The sequence below is a fragment of the Notamacropus eugenii genome, chromosome 1, assembly GCF_028372415.1.
Source record: "Notamacropus eugenii isolate mMacEug1 chromosome 1, mMacEug1.pri_v2, whole genome shotgun sequence".
In the NCBI taxonomy this organism is placed as follows: Eukaryota; Metazoa; Chordata; class Mammalia; order Diprotodontia; family Macropodidae; genus Notamacropus; species Notamacropus eugenii.
Genome location: NC_092872.1, coordinates 142,456,205 through 142,468,207, shown reverse-complemented (window position 1 = coordinate 142,468,207; position 12,003 = coordinate 142,456,205). Strand labels below are relative to the sequence as shown.

General features: G+C 35.8%; 1 protein-coding gene across 2 annotated transcripts in view; it reads left to right on the top strand.

The window, feature by feature from the left end:
• Positions 1-12,003, top strand: part of UNC13C (unc-13 homolog C) — a 769,865-nt gene that overhangs the window by 451,733 nt on the left and 306,129 nt on the right. For both annotated transcript variants that reach the window (XM_072616138.1, XM_072616137.1), the window contains 2 exons: positions 1,379-1,468; positions 3,972-4,100. In XM_072616138.1, the coding sequence (XP_072472239.1) occupies positions 1,379-1,468; positions 3,972-4,100 (219 nt within the window). The remainder of the gene's footprint in view (positions 1-1,378; positions 1,469-3,971; positions 4,101-12,003) is intronic.

Genomic DNA, 12,003 nt, shown 5'->3' with positions numbered 1-12,003 from the left:
AATGACACAATGGATAGAGTGCTGGGCTTGACGTCAGAAAGTCCTGTATTCATTTCCAGCCTCAGATACTTATTAGTTGTGTGATTCTGGGCAAGTTACTCAACACCTATTTGTCTTGCTTTTTTCAACTGTAAAATAGAGCGCTGCCTTTCAAGGTTGTTGTGAGGATCAAATGAAATATTTGTAAAAAAGCATTTGACACAGTGATTGGCACATAGTAGGTGGGATATAAATACTTATTACTTATTCCTTTCCCTTTTTTTCCATATAGTGCTTTAAGCAATTCACAAATATCACATTTTGTCCTTATGGCAACCCTAGGAGATAAGTCTGATTTTTATATTGATTTTTACTGATGAGGAAACTGGAGCACACAGAGTTCAAGCGACTTGCCCAGTAACACACAGCTAATGTGTCTGAGACTGTATTTGAATTTCAGTTCTTTCTCACTCTAGACTCAGTGCTCTAGCCACTGTGAAACCTACAGTGCTATTCTGGACATAATTCCTTAAAAGAATTGATTCTAATTGAACCTGGTGGAAAAATTACCCTTCCTTCTCCTTACCCTTACTCTCAGAAGTAGACCCCCTAAATGCAAAATATATTGCACATTGGAAAAAGTCTTTGCATTTCATCACAAAAGATTTACTCAGTATATTTGATATGGCTCAGACTACATTTGAAAAAAAGAAATTATAAGGATTGAGAAAATTGCAAGTGAAGTTTACAAATAACCTCCTCAGAATTATATGTATAACCTTTTATTTCTGATTTCTGTTGTTTCATGCTTTGATTATTTCTTTGTGGTATTTGATAGGATATATATAGTGTGATATAACGTCTCTGAATATAGGGTTGATTGGGGGAATAGAATTTTCTCCCGTCATTGTTGGCCACAGGGACTCATGATTACTAAAAATTCTGGAGGATTACAATTTACATTTGTAAAGGGAGTACCCATACTTTTTAAATCATAGAAGCAAAAATTTAGAGCTAGAAGAGATTTTAAATGTCATCCAACCTGACTCATTTTACAGAGAAGGAAAATGTGGCCCAGGAAAATTATGTGACTTATTTAAGGTCACACAGATAGTAAGTAGCAAAATCAAGACTTGAACTCATCTTTTGATACCAAATCCATGTCTCTTTATCAAGAGGACCGCACTAATGAATAGATCCTTTGGAATTTGTTTTTTCCTAAGTTGAAGATGCACATAAAGATTGAACTGCTTAATGAATAAACTTTTTAATCTCAATAGCTCAATGTCTTTTAAAAAAATAAATTTATACTTTCCTTTTTAAAAAAAGTTTCCCTTTCCTTGGAGTTTGCTGCTGTTAACTTTACGCTCTACATATCCTCTTTTCTCTAATTAACTAGGACAACTTTCCTGCTAGCAATTCAGAGAGACTTCAAGATCTGAAATCAACTGTTGACTTGCTAACAAGCATCACCTTTTTTCGAATGAAGGTATCTCATTTTATTTCTGTCATTGCCTTGGTGAGACATGGAACACATTTATTTTTTCAGGAAAACCGATGTTTTACTGTGTCTTCCTGATCCCATACAATTCAGCCTCAGTGATTAAGGTGCCAGCCTCTGCCTTAACTTGATGAATTTTCCAATAAAGTTTGATTTGAGGAAGCAAATGTCCTTACCACTTATGGTCTTCTGATATATTCAGCCTGACTTAGTTTTAAATTAAGTCCATCTTGAGCAAGGCTCTTTGAAAAATCTAAGCATATATGAATCTTCTGAGAAAGAATTTAAAGTTTGAATTACAGTACTTTCCTTGCATTGGTTGGAATCAAAGGGCATACTGACTTGTTTACGCCAAGAGAGACCAGCTTCTCCAATTTCAACCCATGTTCTTCAATATTTACACCATGTTCCTTGGTTTAGCATTTGTCACACCAACTACTGCAAACTCTGGCCTTGATTATAGAAAATGAAATAGTACAATCTTCTCACCCAGAAGGCTTGTTTCTCATCAGTTAGTGCTTTTGTATTCTGATGTTTTACTTTTAGGTTTTTGTCTCCTTATCTTACCCTACCTTCCTAGTAATTACTTGGCACAGTGATGATGTGGGTGATGGTACAGCTCATGCAATGCCTCAAAAAGAATCTTTTTAAATGATTTTCAAGGAAACAGATTAAAAAATGTTGCCTTTTGATCAATATCATACTAGCTCTATTGCTTACTCTGAAAGATATTGTAGTCTTTTTTTCCCCTTCTGATTATTTAAGGTCTCATATTCACTAGAAAAACTATAAATTTTCACAGAGGGGAAAAATCACAAGGCTTTTAAAAACTGGATTAAAACTTCTGCTTCTAGATTAAAAGGTAGAATTACCGTGGGTGCCTAAGTTAAACAGCTGCAGGTCTAGTAGACAGCATTTAGGAAATAAATATCCCTATTCGTCATTTTAATAGGACTGATTTGAGGAAGACGTTAGATATGTTTATTATAATATTGCTATTGTGGATAAAAAACAAAACAATTATCCTATAAAAAAGTTTCAAAGAAAGCTCCATGTTTAAAAAAAATATTTCTGAGATTCCTTTTAATTCAAACTTCTAAAACTCAAATTTAGTTGGTAAATGATAATTGAGTAACATGATTGTATGTAAACAGTTAAAATATATGTATGTATACACATATACACTAAAATAAATACATGTAGATAAACATACCCCTCTCCACTGCTCTTTGGGTGATATTTCATTTCATTTCTTTAGAGAATGTCACATGCAGTATCTTACAGCCTTGATGATTAAAAAATTTGAAAGACATAGTTTCTGGGTAATTTAGCCATTTTATTAATAAGACCTGCATATTATTAATGAAAGGACAGTCATTTGGATGCCTCCATTAGACCAAAGACAATCATGGGACAGACTCAGAGCTTATATGTTTTTTGGATGAGGAGTAGCAATCACTTTTGTTTAACACAATAAGGGATGTGCTATATTAAAATGAGGGGCTGAGAGTGACATCATATCAACCATGGACAGAGAAACTATCTCTATACTCAGACCACTCCAGCCTTGGCCTATCTCCATCCAAGCTTGAGTGAATGGAATTCATCTGAGACTAAAGATTTCTTGTAGAGTTGGGTTGTGTCAGTTAGAGAAGTTAATTCAGTCTCATCAGTAATGTCCTTCAAAAGACTAAAGTTTTTAAAATCAGGACTTTAGAAGAAGGGGAGGACTCTTTAATAATCATTTTTCTCACAACCAGACAACCACATCCAAAGGGCAATGGAATTGCATATGGTAGCCAGGATGAAGTGCTAGAGAAGTAGTCACTGAAAAGGATACCATCACAGAGATATAAAACCAGAGAAAAATATAAGGTGATCCCATACTGAAAGCAAGAAGTGACTTATAAAGAGCCAGATATTGGAGTTAGGGAAATGTCAAAAGATCTAGAGGAAGGCTGTCAGTATATTGGGTGGATCTGTTATGCAGAATTTTCAGGAAAACAAGGACAAAAGGATTCATAGGCATGGATGATTGATGATCTACATCTTTGGAAAGGGTATCCACATCAGAGAGATCATAGGCCCATCCAGGTACTTAAAACTTATTTAAATTTGTTTAAAATAAATTTAAATTTTATTTGTTACAAACATATAAATCACATTATAATTAAATTTTGTATATTGTATATTTTACTACAGTATTTTACATGTATTTATCAATGAAAAGGCATCATGATGCGATAGCAAGAGAGCTGGCCTCAGAATCATAAAGATGTGGGTTTAAGACCCTGCTCTGGAGGATAGTAGCTATTTTAATGTGAGCAAGTGACTTAATATCTGTGTCCCAGGCAGCTAAGATTATACCAGTGAAAATAAAAGTCCACTCTTTTGTTGAGAATTAATAGTATATTTCAAATGATGACTTGTTACTATTTATACCTTCTCATGTTGTTGTATTTTCAATTGATGACAATCTTTTCTTTCTCAGGTTTTAGAACTCCAAAGTCCACCAAGAGCCAGCACTGTTGTAAAGGATTGTGTCAGGGCTTGTTTAGACTCCACGTACAAGTATATTTTTGACAACTGCCATGAACTCTACACCCAGCTAATTGATCCGGTAAGAGTAAATGTATGCTGTTTGTGATCTGTCTGCTTCCCTGGATTTAAAATGGAAGTAAAACAGAATATATGTTTTGTTAATTGTACATCAGTCTAAGATCTTAGAATTATGTCATTTTATCCACATAAAAGGGAGAAGATTAGGGGAAAATGAAACCTTTTTCCCTCAGAAAGGGTTAAACTAGTTCTTAGATTAAAGCAAGAGAAATTAAATTAAAATAGTAGTGTTAATCAGATGTTGTTTTGTCATATGCCATATACTTGGTGATGAATATTAGATTAGATAAATATATATTAAAGGTTTACTATATGTCAAAGTCTGGATACAAGCAATAAGAAAGATATTCTTCTGTTCTCAAGAGGACAGGATGTGAGGAGACATGGAAGGTAAAAAGTAATTTAAACATTTGGAGACTGAGTCAAGTGGAAAGTAAGCATAATTAACCTGAATAAGTCCTCAAATGGAGGTTCTAAAGAGGAATCACCAAATCAGAAGAGGAGACCAAAAGAGCAAAAGCATTGCCAAAGTGAAAGGTCATCAGGGGTAGAGGTAAAAAGGTTTAATTCTTGTGAAGGTACAGTTTTAATTATTAAACTCCTAAAATTTGGAACCAAAATATATTTTAATTAACATGCACTCTGTATAACTACTATGATGTAACTATTCATTTAAATAATTCACATTCATTTGGTTATCCCCCTACAAGTCTACAAAGGTTACCCAAGATAATTATATTCCACTATTCTCCTCTTGCTGAGGCTCACTCACAAACGTGCAATATTAGAGAATCAGGTAGAAATTAGAATTACATCAATAACTTGTTTGCTAATTGGTTTGTTGAATAACAAATAGTTCTAGTTATAATCAAGGAGGGTTTTTCTGTTTGTTTTAATTTGAATTGATTGGGACTTTTCCAAATTTAGTAGAGTTGCTTAAAGCCACAATAAAATACCTACTTTTTAGGCACTTTAGAAAAGTCATGTCTACATTCAAATCAGGGTAGATATGATTCAGTTTCCACACTATGATGAATTATTTCCAAATATTTTGCACAGTAAGATAACAGTGATGTTAAAAATAATGTTCATTGGCAAAGGATAATCTAAAAGTATGTTACTCCTCTGTGATTTGGACTTCAAGAATCTAAAATCCTGGAGAGTAGAGATTCTTTATTTTTTTGGCTTTGTAATTTGTATTCCCAGCATTTACCTATGTACTATGTGTCTTGTAGAGGATTGATGGGGACTCCAGATCAATTGAATCCTCTGCTTCCCCAACCCACATTTTGAAATTACACAAGGGGTAGGAGATTGAGACAGCAAGGTGTTAGGATTTCCTCTTAGTTTCAGACAGTGGCTGAATTCACAGTTTGTCAAAGGTGTGAAACTTTCACTTTCCCATAGCCTGAGTAGCTTCAGATTGTAGAGGGTAAAGACAAAGGAAAGAAGTAATTCTCTCCAAATTTTCGACGGGCTCTAATAGCTTCTCTTCCCACCTCTCTGAAATAACGAGAAGAAAATGGAATCTTCTATGCTTTGGGGGATAATTTTCTTGATCCCTAAAGTGTGTGTATAAAACAGATTCTGAATAAACCTAAATGCTAATTGACTCTGACCCACTGACTGGCACAGATATGGCTTAAAAAACAAACAAACTTGTTTTCCTTCAGTCTTTATTATATTTTTCGGTAGAAAACTTATATCAAGGCAATAGATTAAGTAAAAACAAAGTAAAAACAGTTACAACTACATGAATCTTGTCCAATATGTCTTCTTGGTGCTTTCCCCTACTGCTAGGGAAGGTGGCTAAATAAGAAAGATTTATTTTGTTGCTGTTTGTTATTTTTTAATTTATTAGAAGAGTACTTAAAGATTGTGCCTATTCAAGGTTACACCAACAGCTTTGGTGAAAAAGAAGTCAAATCAAATTAGTTTATTTGAAACTTTGGAAAACAGAAAGTTATATGACTGAGTCTTCAAAAGAAGTATTTTTGGTTGTCCTTTGGTGTCATATAGATATAGCTATGACCTTGTGAAGAAAACATTAATACAGATTTTAAAAACTCCTTTCTTCCTCCTTAAAGATGCTTGCTTATTAACTCTAAATAGACTGGCAAGTTTCAAGCTCTATGCTATTCTTAGACCAAGGAGTTCTGTGGTCTGCAGATAGATATAACTTATCTGCCTGCATACATTTTTACACACAATTATATCCTTTTAAAGTTGAAACTCACATTTAAAGTTGAAACTCACAATTGAGCCTAATTTTACATCTAGTTGGAACTTATTAAACACATAAAGAAAAGCCCACCCACAAATTAAATTGAAATAATTTTGGATTTTCATGTAATTGGTTGTTTTGAGAATTTGTTCCTTAAATACACAGACTGTTTTTAGAAGGTGGCATGACTGACAGGTGAATACAGTGGGAAATGAGTTCCCTAGCAACAGGGGTAAAACTATGAAATCAGAGGAAGCACATTTTCCCCTTTATTTTCTAAGGTTGAAATTTTTCTACAGTACAATGGCTAAAAGTTAGATAAGACAAATGTTCTTTGTTATGATTTACAAAAGACTAAGGGAAGAAAATATTCTAGTTAGGAAAAATTACCTGCAAGGGAAAAAGTGTGCAGATACTATATATGTAGGGCAGCTAGTTAGCACAGTGTATCCAGTGCCAGGCTTGGAGTCAGGAAGATTCATCTTCCTGAGTTCAAATATGGCCTTGGACACTTACTAGCTGTGTGACCTTGGAAAGTCACTTACCCCTGTTTGCCTCAGTTTCCATATCTGCTGGAGAAGGAAGTGACAAACCACTGCAGTATCTTTACCAAGGAAATCCCAAATGAAAAGTCAGACACAAATGCAAAAAGACTAAACAACAACAAAGCATATGTGTGTACCCAAACATATACGTAGCACATGTACTTATGCCTCAAGGATCCTGGACAATAAAAGGATAGAGAAGAAGAGGCATTCTAAAGATGATCCATGCACCATGAATACATTTTTATGATCTAAATCTAAAAATAATAGCAGCAACAATTTTATTTCATTATCATATCTGTGAGCCAGAATATTTGCATGATAGCCACACAGAAATGAACAGTGTAGTAAACTGGAAATAAGACTGATTTGGAGGCAGGGTAGCTGGGTTCATAGAATTTCAGATTCAGTGTCTCAGAAATGATCTGTTCCAACTCTTTGCCTGAAAAACCATGTCCCCTCCATGACTGTGCTTCGTTCTCAAAGAGGATCATGACATCAGGGAGATGATCACATGACTTGCATTGAAATGGATTTGAATGAGAGAGGGCTGTGCAAAGTTACCAGCTTCACTTTTTCCTCCAGAACCATCTGAGTCCAGTGGCCAGATATAGATCAGGATGATCTGAGGTAGCCCAGGATGTAGTGGGAAGACTTGAGCTTTTTTTAAGTTAAGATCTTTAACAGGTCTCAGTTTGACTGAGGCAACACCCATTCATTGATTAAGGCTAGGTAAGAAATTGAGGCAAAGAATAATTTCTTTTACCTAGTTAAAAAAGTCAATCTTGGAGGGGAAGACCATTAGGGTTTCTGGCCAAAAGAGAAAAAAAATGCTCTTTACATTCTCTCTGAACCTTTCCCATACTTCTTAATTCTGGTACTTTCTCTGTGTTATTTACACTTTATCCTGTCTTTTTCTTATTTTAACATAGTGGTCTACTCATCTCCCCATTAGACTGTGAGTTTCTTGAAAGTAGAGAATATATTTTTTTCTTTCTTTTTATCCTCAGCACTTAACAAAGTTTCAGCCATATCCAACTCACCATGATCCCATTTGGGATTTTCTTGGCAAAGATTCTAGAGTGGTTTGCCATTATCTTTCTCCAGTTCATTTTACAAATAAGGAAACTGAGGCAAATAGAGTTAAGTGACTTACTCAGGGTCACACAAGCTAATTAGCATCTGAGACCAAATTTGAACTCAGGTCTTTCTAACTTTGGTCCCAGCACTTTATTAATTGTGCCACCTAGCTGCCTTTCGACCTTTAACCTGGCTTCAAGAAATCAACTTTATAAGGATGAGACAGAAGGGACATAGCCAGGCAGTAGTTTATCTCTAAGATGATAGGAATTCTCCTGCCTGCAGTCTCAAAATGAGAATGTGCTATGTTATATCAGACAAGAAAGTTGATTCAGTTTTAGGTTCCATAAAAAACTGTATTGTATTCAGAAATCAGAAAGTAATAGTACCATTTGGCTCTTATTAAAAATCATCTGTAGTCCTGTGTTCAGTCTTGGATGCCACATTTTAAGAAGGACATTGATAAATGAGAGAGTGTCTTGATGAGGACAGCCAGAATTTCAAGGGCTTTGTATACATGACATATAAGGATTTGTTGAAGAACCTGGTTAATGATCTCCGTGATTTGGGGGAGAAAGACATGAGGAACATCAAGTTGTCTTCAAATTGTTGAAGATTTTTTACCTGAAAGAAGGATTAGACTTGGTTTACTTGCTCCCAAAAGGCAGAATGAGAACCAAAGAGTGGAAGTCAAAAAGAGGCAAATTTAAGTTCCTCTAAGAAAAAAGTCCTAAAAATTAGGAATAGGGAATGAGAGGTCATGGGTTCCCCTTTACTTCAGGTCTTACATAACATGGAGTCATTTAACCTCTTAATCAGGGCTGCTGGGTGACACAGTGTAATGGTAATTTAAATGGGAGGATCTTTCCCATTCATTAATAGGCCCATGTGACCTGCTTTAATAATATGGAAGCCTACTTCACATAAGTTTGAGTCATATGAAGCCTGTAGTGGGAGGAGCCCACTGAAAGGTAGAATAGGAAAAGGTGGAACAGGAAGAGGCGGAACTGGAGCAGAACTGAGAGAAAATTGGTCAGACTTCTCAGAGCTGGGAAAGAACAGGCAGTGACTATTGTGAGGGAAAGAGCTTATTTGTGATTTACTTGCTGGTTTGTGGGAAACCTAACAGAGAGAAGGCTTGGAAATCATAGTGCCTTTTGCATTGTTATTGTGTATGGATTTCTTTGTTACTGTGATGGATATGGTTTTATGGTGTTTGAATAAATATTTTGGTCCTGTCTTCCATGTGGAGAGTCTGTTGTATTTCTTGATTCAGAATTGCACCGGCATATTCATGCTGCCATAGGTGCTGTGAATCTCATGTTGGCGCTATACATAGTGTATCTAGCTCCAGGTCTAAAGTCAGGAAGACTCATCTAATTGAGTTCAAAGCTGGCTTCAGATACTTACTAGCTGTGTGACCCTGAGCAAGTCACTTAACCTTATTTGTCTCTGTTTCCATATCTGCAAAATGAGCTGGAGAAGGAATTGGCAAATATATCCCTCCTATATCTTTGTCAAGAAGACCCCAAATGGGGTCATGAAGAGTCAGACAAGACTGAAATGACTGAACAAAAACAAAACAACAAAAAAAGACCTCTAAATCTGTTTCTCATTTTTAAAAGTGAGATTTTACTAGATGATCTCTAAAGTTTTCTTCCATCTCTAAACTGAATTAGTTCTGTAAGTCTATTCTTATTTATTTATTTTTAGTTTTCAACATTCATTTCCACAAGATTTTGAGTTCCAAATTTTCTCCCCATCTCTCCTCTACTCCTACCCCAAGACACCATGCATTCTGATTACCCCTTTCCCCAATCTGCCCTCTCTTCTATCATACCACTCCTTTCCCTTATCCCCATCTTCTCTCTTTTCTTGTAGGACAAGATTTCTATACACCATTACTTTGTGTTTCTTATTTCCCAGTTATAAGCAAAAAAAAATTCTCAGCTGTTGTTCCTAAACCTTTGAGTTCCAAATTCTCACTCTTCCTCCTTCCCCACCCATCCTCACTGAGAAGGCAAGCAATTCAATATAGACTATACATGTGTAGTTATGCAAAAGACTTCCATAATAGTCATGTTGTGAAAGTCTAACTATATTTCCCTCCATCCTATCCTGTCCCCCATTTATCCTATTCTCTCTTTTAACCTTGTCCCTTCCCAAAAGTGTTTACTTCTCATTACTCCCTCTTCCTATTTGCCCTGCCTTCTATCATCCCCCCACACCCCACCTATGCCCTTCTCCTCAACTTTCCCGTAGTGTAAGATAGATTTTCATAACAAATTGAATGTGCATGTTATTCCCTCCTTAAGCCAAATGTGATGTGAGTAAGCTTCACTTTTTCCCTCACCTCCCCCCTTTCCCCTTCCACTGAAAAAGCTTTTTCTTGCCTCTTTTATGAGATAATTTGCCCCATTCCATTTCTCCCTTTCTCCTCCCAATACATTCCTCTCTTATCCCTTAATTTTATTTTATATATTTATTTTTACATATCATCCCTTCCTATTCAACTCACCCTGTGTCCTCTGACTATATGTATATAATCCCTCCAACTACCCAAACACTGAGAAAAGTCTCAAAGAGTTACAAATATTATCTTTCCATGTAGGAATGTAAACAGTTCAACTTTAGTAAGTGCCTTGTGATTTTTCTTTCCTGTTCACTTTTTCATACTTCTCTTGATTCTTGTGTTTGAAAGTCGAATTTTCTGCTCAGCTCTGGTCTTTTCATCAAAAATGCTTGTAAGTCCTCCATTTCATTGAATGATCATTTTTTCCCTGAAATATTATACTTAGTTTTGCTGGGTAGGTGATTCTTGGTTTTAATCCTAGTTCCTTTGCCTTCTGGAATATCATATTCCAAGCCCTTCGATCACTTAATGTAGAAGCTGCTAGATCTTGTGTTATCCTGATTGTACTTCCACAATACTCAAATTGTTTCTTTCTGACTGCTTGCAATATTTTCTCCTTGACCTGGAAACTCTGGAATTGGCTACAATATTCCTGGGAGTTTTTCTTTTCAGATCTTTTTTAGGAGGTGATCAGTGGATTCCTTCAATATTTATTTTACTCTCTGGTTCTAGAATATCAGGGCAGTTTTCCTTGATAATTTCATGAAAGATGATGTATAGGCTCTTTTTTTTTTTTACTATGAATTTCAAGTAGTCCCATAATTTTTGCCTTGTCTCTCCTGGATCAATTTTCCAGGTCAGTTGTTTTTCCAATGAGATATTTCACATTGTCTTTAATTTTGTCATTCTTTTGGTTTTGTTTTTTAATTTCTTGGTTTCTCATAAAGTCATTAGCTTCCATCTGCTTCATTCTAATTTTTAAAGAAATATTTTCTTTAGTGAGCTTTTGAATCTCCTTTCCCATTTGGCTAATTCTGCTTTGTAAAGTATTCCTCTCCTCATTGGCTTTTTGGACCTCTTTTTCCATTTGTGTTAGTCTATTTTTAAAGGTTTTATTTTCTTCAGCATTTTTGGGGGGTCTCCTTTAACAAACTGTTGACTCTCTTTTCATGATTTTCTTGCATTGCTCTCATTTCTCTTCCAAATTTTTCTTCCCTGTCTCTTAACTGATTTTCAAAATCTTTTTTTGAGTTCTTCCATGGCTTGAGACCATTGCATGTTTATTTTGGTGGTTTTGGATGCAGAAGTCTTGACTTTGATGTCTTCCTGTGATGGTATCCTTTGTCCTTCCTCATCCCAAAAGAATAGAGGAAAATACCTGTTCACCAAGACAGTAATTTTCTATAGTCTTATTATTTCCCATTTTGGGGGGCTTTTTCCCAGTCAGTTACTTGATTTCTGAGTCCTTTTTCAAGTGGAGGGTATACTCTAGGGACCTGCAAGTTCTCAGTTCCTCCAAGATGGCACAGCCAAGGGAGAGGAGTTTACTCCTCTCCTGTCCTGTGCTCTGGTCTGGGAGCAACCACAAGCTTTTCTGCTCAGGATCTGCGAGTAGAGTTCCCTCTCCAGAGTCACCACCAGCTCCACTAGCCAGTGCTCTTCCTCACCTCAGGGCCACTACTCAGGGCTGAAATGCAGATCA